Source organism: Falco biarmicus, chromosome 3 (genome assembly GCF_023638135.1).
Source record: "Falco biarmicus isolate bFalBia1 chromosome 3, bFalBia1.pri, whole genome shotgun sequence".
Classification (NCBI taxonomy): Eukaryota; Metazoa; Chordata; class Aves; order Falconiformes; family Falconidae; genus Falco; species Falco biarmicus.
In genome coordinates, this window is record NC_079290.1 from 81708298 (window position 1) to 81728594 (window position 20297).

At 40.0% G+C, this 20297-nt stretch overlaps 1 protein-coding gene across 1 annotated transcript; it reads right to left on the bottom strand.

Moving 5' to 3' along the window:
- Window positions 1–8699: 8699 nt before the first annotated feature.
- MED10 (mediator complex subunit 10) lies at window positions 8700–19225 on the bottom strand. The gene is made up of 6 exons (XM_056331502.1): window positions 19160–19225; window positions 17945–18015; window positions 12529–12999; window positions 12174–12257; window positions 10828–10930; window positions 8700–9598 (listed from the first exon to the last, which is right to left on the bottom strand). The coding sequence occupies exons 1-6, from the start codon at window positions 19223–19225 to the stop codon at window positions 9503–9505; spliced, it is 891 nt and encodes a 296-aa protein (XP_056187477.1). The 3' UTR covers window positions 8700–9502.
- Between the last annotated feature and the right edge of the window lie 1072 nt (window positions 19226–20297).

The window sequence follows — 20297 nt, forward strand, 5'->3', positions numbered from 1 at the left end:
GAAACCTCTTGGGTCCTGAACTTTGACTCTATAAAAGAATATCTCAAGAATGTATTAGTCAAATGTAATAAAATAATAGCCTATTATTTAAAAGGTAATATTTTGAAACAAATAGTAAGGTTAAAGATGGAATTTCTTATATATTTAAATAATAATCTCTTACTTCAGGAGTGTGTTTCTAAGGTGCCTATGGGTAAAACATTTTCACTACAAAAATGGCACCTGCCAGTGATTTTGGTGACAGACAATTATAAACTTCTGGTTTTTTACTGACAAGGACTGAAAATTTTGATGACAGTACAGAAGTGGCTTGGTATATTTATATATATATAAAATATATAAATGGTGTATATATATATAAAAATATAAATGGTATATACCATTACATCTATATAAACACAGGAATTTTGAATCCCTAGCAACATTCCAAGTAAACATTTATGAATGCCAACAATTAACATGAAAAGTAAATGCTGGGTTTGCAGCAGAAGTGACATAAATATGGCCCAGATTCCCACAAAGCAACCTGTCATATTGGATTATTTCACAATTGTCGCGACGGAGGGAAGACACAGTCACTCAATATGAGTGATCAGCAGACTTCATTTATTGTCCCTTACAGTCACCTTTTATGCCTTGTTATAATTAGCTCATACATATTACAAAAGTTAAGCTCATTATTGGTTAGCTGCCTAAATACCAAGCCCGCCCCTTGTTTCTCTTCTGTAGTTATCTGTTCCCACCTGCAACATTCTTTTCCCACCAAAATCTTCCTGTTACTGTGTAACAAGGACAGCCAAAGACAGTGTATTTTGCTTTACTTCAGATAAGCTGAGAGCGATGTGCATTTTTGTCCAGCCAGCTGGACTATGTCTATGTGACCCTTTTCAGCTAGCCAGTTATCCACACACAATAATTTCCAATTACCTTTTCCCAGATTATATATAAAAGTAGCTTCATCTTCCTTTGAAATATTTGGAGAAGTTTGTTTAATATAATGACCACATTACACATAGCAAGTAAATTCGATTCAGATCAGATCTTTAGGACTGGGAATATTACGTGCTGTTTCTTGGCTCATATAGGGACCTTCTTTCAGGAGAAAAGAAAGAATTGTTTTGAAAATTTTCATACTATGCAGAAAAATGTTTTTTGTTGGCTGCATTACATCTTGTTGAGACTAAACACAATCTAGTTCTCAGCATGAAATATGTCGCCATACAGAAAACACAGATTTCTGGTTTGAATTAATAGTATTACAAGAGCTTTAATAGAAGTATCTTCCAATGTGTGCTCCTCTTTAATTAAGAAAATATACAGAAGGATCTTATGCATGTGGAAGTAATTGAAGTACATGCAGTAAACACAGTGTTCTCAGAGCAGGGCAGATTCTCCTGTCACCTTGACTCTGTGCTCTGCAGAGCTGGAAGGAAATCTGGCAACTGCCCAGAAATGCTACCGCTATTAATCATAGTAAAGTAAGAAATAACTGTGCTGAAACATGAGAATCCAGAAGTATTCTTGACAGCAATATTTCTTTTTTATTAACTTGCTGTTAAGCTCAGTATTTGGAACAATTACAGTTTTTAAGTCTTTGTATATGTAGTTTACCTTTTTAATACATTGATTTAAAGAGGTTTCAGTAAAACTGCAAACTCAGTTAGTAGTTTCTAACTGATCTAGTTAAAGTCTCAAAGATCACTCAGCGCAAAAAAATAGATTGCATGGTTTATAATTCTATGATCATAGGAAGTCAAAGATGAGATTACAGAGTACCTGGGATAACTTTACTGGAAGCATACAATAAGCACTTTCAACCTCTTGGGAGCTGCACTTAAAGAGAGTAATTTACAAAAACATCACACTATAAAATACTTGGGAAATCACCACTCGGCAGTACTTTATCAACCAAATGAATTAGAAAGGTCAATGAAAACGAAACTGCTCCGCCTAGAATGATTTTTTGCATCAAGAACTCTTTTCTGAACAGTATGAGTAACAGATTGCTTCAGGTGCACTGGTGCTTTATCTTATTCTGATAACTGGCTAACAAGAGTGCCTTGATCAGCAAGGAAAATCCTAGCAAGAGCTAGGGGTTAGATATACAAACAGCTGATCAGCTGCAGCATGTAACTCCTGTAACAGGTATTGTCATTACCTCTTAGACTTCACAGTTTGATGTCAGGCATTCTTCATAGGGAGATTTAAAAGGTCTCAAGGATGGAGGAAGGCTGGGCAGCCAACTGCTGCTACTTCCAGTAGAAAAAGGCACAGAGAAGATGCTCAACCTTAGCAGGTTGCAATAAAATCCTTTGCACCTTCTTGATCAGTTTCTTTTCAAGCCCGAACAAAAGAGTTTTATACTGTCTTTGTTTATCCTACGGTGTATAGGAGCACAGTCTCCATCTTAAAGAAGTATATACTCAGCAGCATTATCTAGAATCTCTTCATTTCATAGTGTATATAATAAAGATAACAATATAAGATATATAATAAACATAAAAATATAAGCAATTAACTGTAGTTACATATTCTCTGTTATTTCCAAAATCTTACTAAAAATTAAGGATACACTTGAAATTCTCACTGTTTATAGGCTTTCATACCTTCCTTTTAGATAAATTTGTTTTGCCCTTTAATTATTATAGAGATTTGTGGCCTGGCTGATGTTATTTTTAAATAAAATTCCAGATCACCTCCAACCATGCAATGCAGGTAACAGAATGGCAAAGAGCAAAGATGTAAATTCTCCTTTAACAAATGTCTTGAAAGTTATCATCTAACCAGAGCATACATTAGTGTAATTTATACATGTGCTCCTTTACAGAGAACCAATTAACAAACTAGAGAAAAATTAGTTTAGATTTTTGTGTTCCGTATGCAACTAGAAATTGAAAACACCATTGTTTCTAGCAATTCTCATTCTACACTATAAATTCAAATGCACTTGTTTGAGCTAACTTCCTTCTCTAAAACATGCATAAATTACAACAGTTATGTCTCTTCCATATTATGTTAAATATGGACTGTTTGGGGCAGTTGCAGCGATAGCAATAATTTGCATGGCTGGCCTAGAAACAGTAAGCGAAGCAAGCATAAAATAGCATAAGAAAGTGTCACAAATATAGAACTGGAGCTGAGCAGAATGTAAAACTTGATGGTTTAGCAGGGTTTTTTTCCTGAGTTTTTTGGTGTGGGTTTTTTTTTTTTTTGTTATTGTTGTTGTTATTATTATTCCTGATGTATATATCCCCCAAGCCAAAAAAAAATAATGTTTTCTCACACAGACTGCCCACGAAACACACACTGCTGGGATCCCATGATGATGTCACCTGTAAGGAATATTATTGCCTAATCCTCCATCTCCACTAAGTATCCCAATCACCATGTTTACCATGACCACCTAGATATCCAGGGGGAAGTATGTGGTCCATGTGTCATCTGTAGATCACCTTTCTCTGAGCCAAGGAAGCCTGGGACCTTCCATCAGCAAGCATGGACATTGGTGTCACAGGGGTAACCATCTTCATTGTGGCCAGCACTGGGTACTTAGTAACTAACAACAACAATAACAAATTATACACTTAAGGAGCAAACATTTCACACGTTTTCAGGATCTTGGGGCTGTGGAGGTGCTTGGCCCCCACAACTCCACCACTGCTCCAGCCTAACCTCTAAATCCTGTGGGAAGCTATGGCCAGCATGCAGACGCAGACTGTAGCCCTTCAGCCTTTTCAATACCTCCTGCACCTGGAGTGATGCCAGCTCCCCAGACTGTTGAGAGGGGATCAGACAGGGATATGGTGATCTATCAACCAGATGCAGCTCCTCTTCAATGCCTGTGCAGGGACTTACCTGGCAGGCATTAGCTAGCTGTTCAGCAGTTATAACACCCTGGTTCTCATGAACACCCTCTGACTGTGTCACTCCCTGTATGGACCACCATAACCAGAACCCTGCTCTGCCACCCTGACAACTTGTTCATCACTTTAGAGCTGTTTTAGGGGGGGCACAGTTGCTCAGCTGTGACTGAGGCTGCTGCTGGAGCCCTGGAGGGGCTCAGATGGCTGCTGACAGGCACAACTCAGTTTATAAACCTAGCTGCGGAAACTGCATGGGTAAAACAAGCGCTTATTTTCCACCACAGATTAGGGCTGACCAAGGCCATCAAAGCGGAGCTGGCCAGGGCTAACTTGCCCCAGAGCCAGCCTGTCAGATCTGGAGAGGCCCTGACTACATGCCACGAAGACATACCCACATGCTTGCTCAAGGTCCAGCTACTTTTTGCTCCATCTCACCTGCTCACCATCCCTCACAAAAGAGGAGCTTGTGGAGGCAAGTTTCACAGCCCACGGAGAAGCCAAAAGCAGATACACTTCTACAGCTAATAGCAGTTAAGAAAGATGCACTGGCCAAAAGGGACAAAACAGTTCTCAAAAAGGTCCTCTCACATGGAAAGGGAAGAATATATTATTTTGGCAAAATATTCTTCATTAATGTCCACTAAATATGATTGGGTACGAATTCTTATGAGATGAAGGAGAAAAGCAAGATGTGGAGGGAAATGCACTACCTGTGGAAAACGTTACCCTTTATACAATAAAATAATTGTTAAATACTGGAATTCAGAATAGAAAAATATTTGTTAATTGGGTTAAAAATAGAGTGAACTTTAAAAATAATAGTTCCTATTGCATTTTTATAAAAAAGACCCTGGAAGCTACTGTAATTTTTGTTTTGGAAGTGTGAGAGTTGTTATTTGTTAGAATCCTGTGCCACTGCTGTTTATTCTGCAAAAATCAGCTTACTCAACTACTTTAATAGCATTGCATAACAACAGCAGAGACAAGGCCCTGCTGGGGCATTGTGCAGCTGGCATAATCAAACCCGTGACATGGTCCCAAAATGAGGAGAATGTGGCCAAAACTGAATGATGCTTCACAAACAAATCAAATGCATAGATTTACTCCAAGTCCTTGGTCCAGCGTTTCTAAAAGGATGATGGGGTTGTAACAGTTGCAAAACGAACAGTCTTTTCCACCAAGCACAGAAGACTGCCTAATGCAAAAGTGCACTGGTATATCTGTGGAGTGACATGATGGCTGTAGCCAAGACAGAAAGGATGCGTACTGGACAATTCAACCAATTTCAAAGGCTTCCCACACTAAACCCAGCAAAGCATAGAAAATTCACAGGTTCTATGGACAGAGTTTCCCTTTCACCATCCTCTGCCAAAAAAAATCTCATCTCACCCTACCCTGAGGGTGCTCTGAAGAGGTGGAAAGTAGCAGAGCCGTGGGGAAATGGTTCAGCTGCATAGCAGGCAGAGGGCAGCTGTGACGCATTGAAACAACACACAGAACTTGCATTTCTCCTGTTAAGTAAGGGAAATTTTTAGCACACAGAGAAATATTTAATATTCAGAATGTTAAATTTTTAATTCTGTTCAGTTTTTTTTTTTTATTTTCAAGGAACAAATACTCTTTCCAGCAAATCTGTGAGTGTTCCTTTCCTTCTCACGCCTTCTTTTCCTATCAGCAGTAGGAGTAAATCCATACATTACAAGCTCTACTAATCCATTATGTTTCTATGGAATATATAGCATGGAATATAGATATGGAAAGAACACTTTACAAAAAACCCCTATACTATATAAAGGTCATTAGCTCTGAGCTGATTAGCACATAAACTGATGGAGATATATGTGGTGCTAAGCTTCACACAACATCTAGAGTGTAAACCCTGTGGTAGTATTTTCACAGTAACCAGCCAAACATTGTGTGATACTGTTAGGAATGAATACACTAGGCTCAAAATTCAAAGTAACCATATGTGTAAAAACTAATTCGAAAATGAGGACTACATTTTAGACTATGGTGTTTAAAGCAAAAATTATAAGCTAAATGTTTTTGAATGGCATCACAGCAAAGGAGTTGAATCAAAGAAGGAAGCAGAATGTAAAACTAAGTATTTGATTTTTTAATAAAAAAACCAAAAAGGTAAGGTCTCTCCTGGTTGAAAACCTGGCTTTTATGTAACAACATTAGTGTCTCTAAAGTTACCAATGGAGAAATCATCATTAGCGTGAGGAATTGGAAACAGGTACAGAGATGCCCGCTAAACGTAGTGGACTTAGAAACGAAGAGAGCAGATGCACTACACAGACAGATTTACCTTAAGAGTTCAGTTCCTCCAGGCCTCACCTTTGTTTCAAAGTAAATTTGACTTTACACATACCTTAAACTCTGATTCCAAACATCTTTTAAATCATTTATGCTCACAACCCAATGCCTTGAAAAGCAAATGAAAAAGCTTCTTGCAGCATCTCTTTGGTACTTCACCTACAGGCATGGGTGCTAATCACAATTTGCGTTCCATAAAAGCAAATGTCCCTGCACTGGTTAAATACCTACTATCATCTGCAGCATACTGCAAGAATAAAAAAATTCATTGTTGAGACTGAGAAGTTGAAAACCTTTCACTGTGTTAAGGTAATAGAATCATAGAAAACAAGAAAAAAAATGGCTGGAAGGAACCTTTGCTTGTTATCTAGTTCAGCTGCCTGTCCCAAGAAAGGCTAAATTTCAATTAGACAATGTGTCTAATTGCTCAGGCAAGATGGGAAAATCTCTGACAGCAGCAGTTCTGCAGCCACTCTGAGCACCTGTGTCAGTGCTTAACCAGTGTCTGAGTGACAAACTTCATCCTCCTGTCCATCTAATTTCCTTCATCGCAGCTCAGGTCCACTGCCTCTTGTCCCTGCTCTTTTCAAGAAACACTTTACATGAATCCATATGGATATAGTACTTTTTTTCCTGAATGGCAAAATCCTATGATCAAAAAAGGGCTGGAAGGGACCTCAAGAAGTCATCTTGTTTCACCCTCCGCTTTAAGACAGGATCAACTATACCAATAGCTCATGAATGTTCTGATGGAAATGCAACAAGACTACACCATTGCTTTGCTAGCCTTACAGTAAGATTGGTTTTGAATGCATAATCCAAATTTCTCTTTCAGTAGTTTTAGACTCTAACCTTTATCCTTTTTGTACTTACAAACTGTTGTTATTTGAACCATAAAGAGCAGAATTATATTTATTGGAAAAAGCCTTTAGAGTTCACCTAGCCCAGCTCTTTCTCCAAGTACAGCCAACTACTAAGTTAAATCAGGCTGCTCAGGACCTAGTCCCAGTGAGCCTTAAAAACCCGCGAAGGTGGTCGGAGATCCTACCACCTGTCTGGTTAACCTGCTCCAGTGCTTCCTCAGGGAATCTGCCTACATTGAAAGAAAATGCCAGCTTTTCTGCAGAGGGATCCTGTATGTTTTAATTTGGTTTTCAGAGTGCTTTCATTTTTTTTCTGAAGGTGATGTCACAAAAACTAAATCTACCAAGGATGCTCTAAAGTATTAGGAGACTCGCCCTGTAAAGTTTACAGATCCAAAAATGCAAATGGCAAGGATAATCTACTTTTTTTTTAATATGAATTCCTAAGAGAATTTGCACAACAAGAGTAATGTATTTTGTAACAAGAAGTAGATATAAGACTTCCTAGAAGCACCAGTTGTAAGCATACTACTCCCCCAAGTCTGACACACAAATCTGGTGTCAGCGCTAGCAGCCAGAATACTCCAGTACCCAGACCAGTACCTGCTGGCTTCTTGTCCCACAATCGTTCTCTCAACTACCATTTAAAACAGTTGCAGCTACCTGCTGCCAATGCTTTTGCTCTCGAGCTCTGCTTCCTGCCACATTATATGCACTGGAAAAATACTCTTACCTTCCTTGCTTGTGCCCTGTATACATCCCACTTGCCAATCACAAGCCTTGCTTCAACATCTCCTGGGGATCAAGGGCAACCCAGGCAGAGCAAAATGCAAGTACGGTGCATTACATCGTTCTTTTCTGCCAAGCTAATACAGTAAAACTAAGGGGGTGAAAGGGAGTGATTAGTGGTGGAAAAAATACAAGGAAAATCATGTGTGGAGACTAGGACTGGGCAGAATACGAGGCAGCAATTAGGTTAGACTGTCAGGTAACAAGTCTTAACGCAGAGGAACACCTAGTTTTCTGGGGGTTTTAATTTTTTTCCTTTTGTTATGCCAGAGCTAGGTCAGACACAGTGTTGCCTGGCATCATGGACGGGCTTTGCTTCAGCTAGGCACTGAGCACAGCCAGTACTTCAGGTGTGGAAGCCATGATGCCAACAACATTAACATACCAAAATCCCCATTAAGGCCTTCAGTGGGCTAGGTAGGTCTGCTACAGAACACACGCACACGGTGCAATTTTAAAGCTCCTGCCCAAAACCACAAAGCTTTGCAACTAGAAAAAGTTAACAAATTCATTTGCTGGGGCAAAAAAATGCCAAATTACATCTGGAAGGACAAATGTAAGCACAAATAGTTCAAGTTTCACAAATCCCCAAGATCAAGAGAGGTCCTCTTGTTTCCACTGTAAAATTAGTCTTCCACACGTGCACTATGCCCACGGGTAGTGCACCCAACATGCTGTTTTGTGTTGGAACTCTTATCTATGCACAGTTACAGATTTCACCTAAGTTTGCAGCTAACCAGAAACACCTCAGGTGACAATTGCTGACCCCCAAGATCGCCTGCTACAGGTACTACAAGAGAAGCTTTCTCCAAAACCAAAATACCAAGTTAACATTATCTTCAGACACAAACTTTTAACAGCCAAGTTCTGACATACATTTTATTTCTATCACTCCAAGGCTATTGTTTGGAGAATGAACTGAAAGCTACGAAAGTAGCAGACAACAGAAAAATGCTGGATATTTTTTTTCCAGATTTTTATTCAACAATCCGCTTACAGAAAATGAATAGAACAAAAGCTTACATTAAATACTACAGAAAATGTTAACATTGTTGAGCTAGTCCCCGAATATGCTCACTTTCTATATTCTCAGCCATCTGCACTGCAGTTCATTGAACAAAACAAGAATATATGAAGGCTTTCTTGGCTGCAATTCATTATGACACATGAAAACTGCAGCCCCTGACAGGCTCCCGTTCAGTAGAATTTGGCAAGACAAAAGCAGTCAACTGTTTTGTACTGTAATAAAAAACAAAGCAGTTTACAAATGAAAAACAGTCAATACATTTCTCTTAAAAACAGATGAGCCCACAACCCTGGAGCACACTTTTCAGAAGACAAAAAACATGATTATCTGCTCTGGAAACGTATTTTGTGGGAAGTGCTATGTATGGATGACCTGTAGGCACCTGTATCTCCAAAACCTTTCAGGAAAGAAGAGATTACCATAGGAAGTTTCAACTGCAATCTTTTGAGTAGAACTCTTCAGAAAGATTCAGTAGCTTCAGACCAGAACCATCAGCAATCATCAAGCTCCTTTACAGTCCATCACTGCCATTTTTAATACAGTTGTTATGACAGCTTGGATTCCCCCTCTCTCCCATCAATGTTTTTATAGAGTGGTGTCAGTTTATGGAATTGACATTTTTAGACCTATCAAAGACCAGCTTAAGGAGGAGGATCTTCTCCTCGAATAGCTTTGTACTTTGCCATGTCTTCTGGGAACACTTTTGTCAGTTCTTGAATTAACAGACTTTTAAATTTCTGGAAAGAGAAAAAATGTATATACATCATCTGCACAATTTCTTTAGATTTCATCAAGCAATGTTATCTGATGAACAGGAACATCTGCACACAACACAGTTCTACATTTCAGTGACCTAAGAGAATGATTGTTCCCCCCCCCCCAAATAAAAAAAAAAAAAAAAAACAAAAAAAAAAAACCCAAAAACACCCCCACACCAACCCAAACCCCCACACACAAACCAGGAAAGTTACTCTTTAGAAAATTCACAGAAAATACTCAAGTGAAATCCACTAGGAAAGCACTAAACTAAAATGCTTTTAATTTCCCATAAATTAACTATTTTCACCTAAGAAAAACAAAGTAGTTGGACCTCTCCAGTACATCAATATCTGTCTGACTTTATTAAGCAAAGTTGATAAAGGACATGTCCTCTTGATTTGACATGGAATACTCTCCACCTCCAAAAAGGAACTTACACGTAGCTTAGGAAGAATTACGTATTTCTACAACTTTACAAGCACAGAGCATACCAAAACAAAGAGCAGGTTAGAATGTATGGAGATACATCTACATTCTGCAGCACAAATTGCCATCCTCCACACTAATTTTAAGTTCAGTCAAAGAACATTCTGAAACACAAACAGCCCTTTCTCAAATCTCACTAAACTTCCTTTTCTGTGTTTTGCAGCAGTAATTCCAGAAGTTAAATAGTATAAAAGAATGCTTAGGTTCATATTAAATGAAAGTGCAAGTTCAGAAAACCCTGAACACTGGCATACCTTTTCAGTAATTTTTATAAAGATTAACTCATGCTTATATAGCACGTTTGATATTTTAATACTCTAAGATCCATTCAAGACAGGAACAATATCCCTTCTGTTTTGCTTGTTTCTAAATTTACAAACATCATAGCTACAAGGTACATTAAAACAGTGCGAGGGGTTCACTAGTATTCAAATGGAAACAACAAACCACACACACAAAAAAAGACCTGTAATGCTACATACATCTTTAATCAAAATAAAATCATAGCGACATCTCCATCTCCAGCTGTGGGATGAATTACTATTTCCTTTCCAGAACAGCTATATTAGCATCAGTTAAGATACAGGGATGCAGAGCAATTCCTAATACAAATCACCTAATAAGGGAATAACTGCAAAAGTGAAAAAACACCCACATATTTATAGAAAAATAAAATCTTATCAAATACACTATTACATTGGCATTGCCATTTCTGATTTACCTTCATTGTGTCAATTTTTCCTTTTACTTGCTCATTTTTTGCCAAAGCTCGCTCTAGACACTCTTTAGTGTAAAGCTGAGGATTGCGGCCTTGATCTATGTATCTGAAAATAGAAAAGATACTACCTAAACGATCATATTCCTACTAGGATGTTCTCCAAAGTATAGAATTACTCACCTTGCTGTCTTTTTGTTACTACTGTTATCTGAAACGTGTGTTTTAAAAAACACAGTTTAACTCAGCCATTTTCAAAAGATAGCTCAAGGAGGAGTAGGCCATGGACAGCAAACGTCTATCTTGGTACACTGTTTTAAATCTCTGTTTCTAGAAAGCCTGAAGCTTTGAAAAAAGTATTAAAAGCAAACAAAAAGTAAAACTAGCTAGTTCCTCACAGGCACCCATTCACATGAATGGTGAACGATGGCCCTTTTCCAAGCAACTGAAAGGGCACTAACCATAAAGTACTTCAGTTAGTACATGGTGAGCAATAAGCACATAGGAATATAGCACCCAACAATTCAAGGATGAAGAGGAAGAATACATACCATAGTAAAGAGTAAAAATTAACACACCTGTATTAACAAACCTGTGTCTTTTTGCTTTGTGGTGTGTCTGACAAAGGGAAATTACATCAGTGAATGAAGAAAACAGAACGTTTAAGACTGTCATCACAGATTTACAGATAGAGTGAAAGCGCAACTGCAAAGAGTCCTGTATAGCCACTAATACACTAGAATATAGTGAGCTAGTGACATTTGGATTTACAAGTAACACCAGTAAATTAACTTGTCAGCTATATTGTAAAAGCGGTCTTGTATCACTCTCCCTCTATGTTCATGATTTTTTTAACGTTCTAATTCTCTGCTAACAAGACTACCAATACTGAAACTAAACATCTAAGTACTGGCCTAATTCATTTTCACCTCCAACTTTATAAAGTGCTGATTCTAATCTTGTGTAAAAGTATATTTCAAAAATGAAAGCTTACTTACTGAACCACTAGATTTGACAGAATCTGTCTGACTGCCTACACGTGTAAATACAAATTACAGTTTAAATAATATAAATAATATTTAAGTAAATTTTATATTTATATTTTTATATATATATAATAGTAAAAAAAGGAGGTCCAAAAGCAGGTGTACAATTTACCACTTCTTTTACCCTTCCACCTTCTCACAGGCTGCAGGTACTTCTCACCTGCCTGCTGACATTCCCGTCAGGCATTCAGAAGACGGGGTTTAAGAAACAGGCAGCCCTCAAGGAAAACACCCCTGCCGCACAGACACGCCACCTCAAATCACACCGACCACAGCACCTTCCCTTCCAGGTACAAAGTTACTTACTCAAAAACCTCCAAGGGCACGCTGATATCGTGAAGCTGCTGCCGGCATTTGTCGATGTCCTGCAAGCCCGTCACCATGAAATTCCTGTAAGGAGAAAGCGGGTCGGGTTTAGCCAGAGGGGCGCGCGGCGCTCACCCTCACCCTCACCCGGCTGCGAGGCCGCTGACACGACGCCCAGCGAGGGAGACCCTGGCGACCCCCCCTGCCGCGACCCCCACGCTCCGCTAGCGCGGCAGGGTGCCCGGCCCGCCGGCAGGGCCTCCGACACCCTGAGGCACCGGGCTGGGGGCGGCGGCAAGAGCCCCGCGGCCTGGCCTGGCCACGGAGAGGGGCGGCGGAGCGGCGGGCCCCTCACAGTTTCTGGTTGAGACCCGTCTGGCTGCTGGGCTGGAAGTCGCTGACGATAATGCCAAGCTGCCGGATGTTCTCCACGAACTTCTCCAGATGCTCCTCCAGAGAGTCGAACTTCTCCGCCACCGCCATCGCCGCCGCCGCCGCCGCCGCCGCCGCGCTTCCGGCCGCTCGCGCACGCGCGGGAGGAGGGAGGCGGGGCAGCTGGTGCGGCGCCCCGCCGGCCCCAGGCCGCGCCCCCACGCCCGGAAGCCACGCCCCCGCCCGCGAGCCACGCCCTCCGCGCCCCCTCCCGCCGCCGCAACTCGGTGGGCGGCTGCCCCGGCGCGCGGCTGAGTGCGCGCGCTGCGCCCCCGCCCGCAGCTCGGCAGCCGTTTGGCGTTGCTGGTGGTTCGGCTCCGTGCCGCGCCTCGCTGCGCGGGGTGGGGGGGCTGGGCCGGGCCGCCGGGGAATGAATTCGAGACACAAATGAGATCTATAAACCCTAAGCTGCGCAAGTCATTATTTGCTTTGGGCGTCCCGGGGTCATCAAACACGTGATCGTAAATAATGAGAAATATGTTTTACCCTGAAGGTAATCAATACTCAATTATAATTAGCACCTTTTATAAATGCCAGATAATTGGAGTTTGACAATAGGGATCATTCAGTAGCCCTTGGCACTGCTTTCCTTTCCTTTGTTACCATATAACATCTCCAGGAATTTTTCAGTAGATCCCAGTAGAGCAGGAAGCACACAATGTGATTAATAGCATCTTCGAAAAAAATTGCCAGCACCCCCTCGAAACGGTGGGTCCTGAAAACTCCCTAATCGCTCTGGCCTGCCAGAGGTGGGCTGCTGCATCCAGGTCCTGAAGCGCCTCTCTGCTTGACTTATGGTTCCAGTCTTTCTTGCTAGTCCACTCCTGTAGAACTGCTGTAATTGACTCTCATTGGGGCTTTTGGTCAATTACCCTTTTCTCAGTCCTCAACAAACAGTAGCACATTGCTTGTATTTTTAGACCACCATCTGGAATTTCTCCGCTTTTGAGCTGTTCCCCTTCCTGCATTGTGTAGCCATTAAAACGTGCATCATATTTAGACCCATCCAAAACTTGTGCCTGGCTCCGATTTGCTTCCCACCCCCACCCTGTACCAGATGTTGGTTGAACCTGATCCATTTGCAGCGCAGAACCCACTCCCTTCTCGAAAGCTTTTCAAAAATGTGGCTTCGTGCTTTTCCACAGGCTGCCCTTTCACTGCTAGGTGAGGTCTGCCCATGGCTGTCCTATCACTTCACTAAGTCCCACCAAATTCCGCATTAAATTACTTGCCTCGTTATACACAACTGCAAGCTGCTGTCTTGCTGCTAAGGGCCAGGGTCAGGGATCATCTCTGTGATGTCCTTAGCACAAAGGGACCCAACTCGTGGGTAAAGGCCATACATGCAACTGCAATACGGGTAACTGCATAGATCTAATGAGCAGATATTTTTCTGCCTGTTTCACACCTCATGTCTGATCAGTAGATATGCCCAGCCCATGCCCGATCCCACTCACTAAAGGAGCTCTCAGACTTCCCTTTTATCTGGTAACAAAAATGTACACCCAGAGTTCAGGACACCTGGATTCTAACCTCTCTTTTTTATCCACAAGGATCAGAGCCTACAAAAAGCTCTGACCTCAGAGGCTAGGATATATTTAGCAGTGGGGTCTGTTCGGTCCCTGGGGCTGTTCTACTTTGTGCCAAAATGAAGTATTGCTTGAGCAATGGGAAAACAGAGTTCGGCATACCACACAAAAAGAAATGGAGGACTTCGTGACTGATTATCTGATAAGGGTTCATTACCTTCCCTACCTGTCTTATGTCTGATAAGGGTTCCTTACCTTCCCCACCTGTCTTATGTCTGCTAATTACAAGTGTTTTTTTCTAAACTGTGTAAGAAATAGAAATGGTAACAGACAGAAGTTCACTTGGTAATAAAAACCACGATGGAAATTACCTGGTGACAAAATAACAGTCTATATTAAATAATCAAGCTATCATCTTCTCTGTGGGAAGATTATCTGACATGCTTAAATTCTTGTGGCATACCACAATAACTGTATGTTTTAAAAATATTTCCAGTATGTCTCTTTCCAGTTGAATCTTAGATCAGTCCAGTAATGTCGGCAGATAAGAATCTGATGCTTTGATTCACAATGAAGGATTTGAATGAATGTTTGAAATGAGCTAAAATAAAATAAATAGATATTATATTCAATCAACAGATTTAATATATTTTATGCATTTGTAGCTAAAACTTGTGACTGTTTCTGTTCCACAGTGAGAACCATCAAATTCAGCAATTGTTAATTTATTGGATGTTATCTTTTTATTAGTTTAATTTTTCCATTTATTATATCAATGACAACAACAAAAATGTAAGAAGTGCTCTAATGGTCAGTTTCTGTTCGGGATTACCATGCTAGTTGGGTCCTTGTTGAATATTCAGGAGTTCATATGATTAAGTACGCTAACCCAAAACTGAAAAGTGAGTGACTGTAGAGAGCACTAAATATTAAGGAAAATAAAGTACTGTGTAAATGTGAAATTGTGAAAACAATCCTAGGCTGCAAAAAGCATTTAATCAGTTCTAGGCCTTGACAAGTATTTCCATCCTATGATAAAACAAATCCATTGTCTATTGATCAGTAGTTGCTGACCATCCTGCTTCCATAGCTGGTAGAACATTCTCTGGGCAGCAGAAGTCCCAAGATTATGAGATTTTAATATAAGTACTTTGCACTGATCACATGAGAGATTTTGGTCTGAGGAACAGAATAGCTTTTTCTAATATTTGGGAAGGAAGAATGTAGAATATGGTGTACTTACCAGATTAGATTTGCATTTGAAGAAGTGGGGGTGGGGGACAAATTTTGAAAGAACAGTCTAAATACATGTGATTGTGTCAGACGTGACTCTGCAGGCACAAGAGGCTGGGTTTCAAACAAAAAGAGTTGCTGTATATTCATCTTTGCTTATAGGCAAACACATTCAACAGAAGCACGGAGCAGAATAACTTGCTTTAAATTCAGCAGAAAAATGGACTTTGAGGTACTGTTAAGGCAGCCTCTCCTTCCTGTTTGTGGGAAAGCCTTTGGCTGTTGGAACTGAGCAAACGTGGTTTCTACTTTGCTTGTGATGATTGAAATCTTATAGATGTCCATTACCACATCTAACTCAGGTAAAGTATCTGACAGAAAAAAAAAAAAAAGGAAGTTGAACATGAAATGTAGAGATATCCAGCCCATCTTAAATCTATATTTACTAGGCTGGTTAGGTTAGATTAATGAATTTTGTTAGAAAAATGTGTGAAGTGCTCTTAAGATTAAAAATTGCTATAAATCTATTACCAGTTGTTAAATTTTTCTCTTGATCACCAACTTGGGCAGTGTTTTCCTATTTGAGGGGGGGGGGAAAAAAGTAAAACAAAGAAACACATGTTCCAATGGAAAGAGAGAGAGAGAAAGAGGAGACAGAAAATTATTAATAGGTACATAGAGACAGAAGGATTTTGAAAGGAAATATCAGGATTCATGGTGTAAGTAAGCATATTTCACTCCTACCCTGATTTCCATACAAAGAGTGAGCAATTACTGGCTTGTAAGCTGGGCATCTGCACTGGGCAGTTAAGTAGGGTTTGTAATAAAGGATAGAATGAGAGGCCATGTGGATCAATATGACCCATTTGGGAAATGTAGCACAGATTACATAAAAGAAAAGCCTGGTTTGCAAACCTTTAATGAATTTTTCAAGGGGTCAGTAAGCATGTAGATAAGAGTGATCTAATTGATACAATCCACTTGAATTTGCCATCAGCTTTTGGTGAAATCCTTAAGCAAAGTATTTAAGGAACTAAAGCAGCAGAATAAGGGGAGAAATCCTAAACTGAATAAAGAACCAATTGTCAGATAGGAAATGCAGGATAGTAGCAAACATCTAATTTTTGTAGGGGAGAATCGTTCCCAGAGAAGATCTGCAGGGAACTAAGATGAAAACTGTGCCCTTCAATGTGTTCATAGATGACCCAGAAAAGAGATCAGAAGGTGCAATGAGAAAATTGGCTTATAAGAAAGTTAGTTGGCAGAGTGAAGATGAATATGGATTATAGAAAACTGCAGAAGGACCTGAAAAGGTTTGGTGGCTAGGAAAGAGTTTCAGAAGAAATGCAGACAGATAATGTAAAGCGAAACACACAGCAAGCAAAAAGATCCTGGTTTCACATGAAGATTCGTGGCCTCTTGACCATTACCATACAGGAGCAAACTCAAAGACTGAAATATAAAGTCCCATGAAAACATCAGCTCAGGAGTGGTCATTAGGAATTGTTAGGAATTTGAGAACAAGTAGAAAATGTCATTGTGCTACTGCATAAATCCACAGTTCATCCCAACCTTGAATACTGTGTGCAGTTCTGGTTCCCTGGAGTAGAGATGGAACAAAGTCAGAGAAGGGCTTCCAAGATGACTGTAGGTGTGAGGTGGCTTCTGTACTAGGAAAACACAAATAGATGGGGAATCTTTGGCTTGAGGGAGAGCCCACTGAAGAGAGCTATGGCTGATACTTTGCTGTGTCTACAAAGCCATGAGTGGTCTGGAGCTTAAACTGTCTTCCAGAATGAAAACTAGGAGCCATCAAATTGCAGCCAACAGGAGACAGCTTCAAAGCATGCAGAAAGAGGTGATGTTTGTCATGCAAGGTTTAGCAGCCTTGCAGGACTATTTACCAGTGGATGCTGTGGACAGCAAAAGTTTAGCCAGGTCAGAGGGGAAATGGGACTATTGCTTGGTAGAGAGAATCAGAGACAGGAAGATAAACCATACCTGGCTCAGGAAATCCCATGAGCCAAAGGTAGTCCAAGCCCAGGAGAGGTCTCACAGAATCTCTTTAGCATTTGCTTCTGGTTACTGCTGAGCACAGGATACTGGCCCAGATGGAGCTTTTATCTGAATCTGCATGGTTACTGTTAACAAGATCTGCCTGCCTGAATTTTCAAACAATGGCCTGTGCTGTGCAGGATGCAGACCAATTGCATAGTGGTTTCTTACCAAGCAGAGCATAAAGCCGTTGATTTATGTGGCCTTCAGGTCTGGAAAAAGCTCAGATCACTGTTTTCTTATTTGGTGGTATATATACACCAGATAAATGAATTCTGCAGTGTAATATGGCACAATGCAGTGTTTAAGATTAATTACTGGAAGTGCTGATATTGTCACTTTTTCTTCTCAGAAATTTAAAAAGTGGCAAATAATTCATCTGTTTGTCCACCTCTGGAACTGTGATTCTCCTCTGAGCTCCTGTTTTCTGCTGCTGGCCAATAAAGTGGAAGAACTGAACAAAGAAAACAAAACACATGGAGTTCCAATGATGCATGTCTTCTTTCCTTCTGTCTTTCTCACTTTCTGTCTGACTTTGTTGCTATTTTCTTCTGCGTGGTTGTATCTAATGCACCAATTGCTTCCTTCTCGTTCTGCAGACCCAGAAATAGAGGTTGAAATTTCAGGTCATTAACTGGGAGCATCACCTGCCTAAGAATTCCATTTTATGAGCCAGCTATTCTTTGTTTTAATTACAACAGATGATAAGCAAAAGAGAAGCAGAGATATAGATGTAAGCAGCACAGAGAACACCACTTATCTGCTCTTGATATATCAGGCTGATGGTATTTATGTTTAGGATGTTCTTTGACTCACTCAGAAGCATGCTGTATTTTCACATTTTACTGCATAAAAATAATGTGATACAATAAAATAAACAATTTTTAAAATCCCACTATTCAGCTGAATAAGAAGTGTAATTATTTTTTCCGTACAGATTTGGTATCTAGCAACTGGCTCATTAATGACTTGAAATAATACGTCTTACACAAATTAGCAGGATGATGCATTTATGTATCATGGCTGGATCTCAGTTTTATTGAGAGCATCTAAATTTATTTATTTAAGAAGCAGCAGGAGCAGGGTTTTGTTCATACAATAATTTTTGCTCTTCCAAGTCCTGTTAAGTCTTGAGATCTTCTGGGACCTGATCCAAAGATAACTGAACCCCGTGAGACTATTTCTATTGATGGCAAAGGATATTGGATGACAGTCTGTTCTCACAACTCTGGCTCCAAGGAGGTCAGCAAGACACAGCAAAAGACTTATATGTATGTTTCAGGACAAGAATGTTATTTCCATAGTGTAATGACAATCTAGATCTACCATAAATAAAAAAATTATTTCATATTACCCTTAATTTCCCATAAAAGATTAATTAATTTTGTTTTTTAAAAATGTGTTGAGAAATCAACAGAATTATCTGGGTTTCTTCCGCTGGAGCATTATTCTTATTCATCAGACTCAGTTTATATTGCATCCATATTGCTGTCATATGTCATTTAAAGCAAAATTAAGATCTATTCTTCCAAAATGCAGAGTTGCTTTCAATATTTACCAAGTAGCTTCATGTGATTTTTTTTTCCACAGGTGTGGGAAATACAAACATATATTGTACTTTTAGAAAAATATTCTTCTCATTATATAATACCAACAAGTAAGGCTGATTTGCCTCTTGCTACCTGTAACTCAGAGTAACTAGTGCACTGTATTTAAAAATAATACTTTTTTCATTACCAGAGATTCAGTAAAGAAAGCATCAGAATATCCCAGGCAGCAAAATTTACTAAGATCCCAGACCATGTGTGCCAGCAAGTGAAATGGACCCGGGACCAACCACTCTCCAGCACTGAGTCCAACTGGCATGAAGCAGTTATTTGTATTGTATTTGTATTCCAACTCCTGAAATGTGCCTGAAAGCAGTTCTGGAAGAATATTGGTGGTCTGGATGAAAAAGCTGGCTGGGTACCTTTGTAACAGTTAAACAGTGTGGATGCCAGTGTTCCTGGGTTTGTGCCCTTCCCTGGCACTTTTCATTTTTCTAAGGTGGGTCTATTATTCATGGTGCACAAGAAAAAGGAAGTAATGCCTACACGGGTTCAAACCAAAATAAATCAGAAAATAAGAATCATACCTGTAGCCTGTGGTGAAAAGTGTTTAAACAACCAAGTTGTGCCAAGCCATGGTTACGGCCAGTATGGAGCTACCAGCACTGTTGCCTTGGGGCTGGGAATAGTCCTGGGGCTTGTGCTGGTGTCCTGCAGGAGGGGCTGGAATCAGTGAATACTGCAGGCTTCAGCCTGATCAACATGAAGGGTCTTTAAACAGGTTTGACTTACAGAAGTTGCCTGAGGAAGACTCTAATTTATAGCTATCGATTCTTTCAACACCTGTCCACCTGATGAAGAAATGCTTTATTGCCCCATTAGTTTTGTTCTCAGATATCATTTCTGTGCTTTAATCAAATAATTGAATCATCATCCAGACTTCTCTATGATAAATTAAACACGCTGAACTCTTTACATCGTTTTCTTTAATGACTTTCAGCTTTTTCAGTGTTTCTATTTTTTCAATATCAAGGGAAGATGACCTGCGCAACAAAATCTGGCATTGGTCTCTGCAGAGGTATTGGTCCCTGTTGTCCCATGCCTTGCACTGCTCACATATCCTTTCTTGTTAATGCACTGCAGGACTGCAAAATTCCTCTTTGCCACAAGATTCCATGGGAAGCTTGTGTTGATCCAGTACGTTACAACCCCTAACTTCCTTTAAAGTTGGCTGCTATAGAGAATATAGTCTCCAGTTACATGAACTCGCACAATTTTGTCTTAGTAAGATCACTTTGCAAATTGTTTTTATTAAAATGCATTTATTT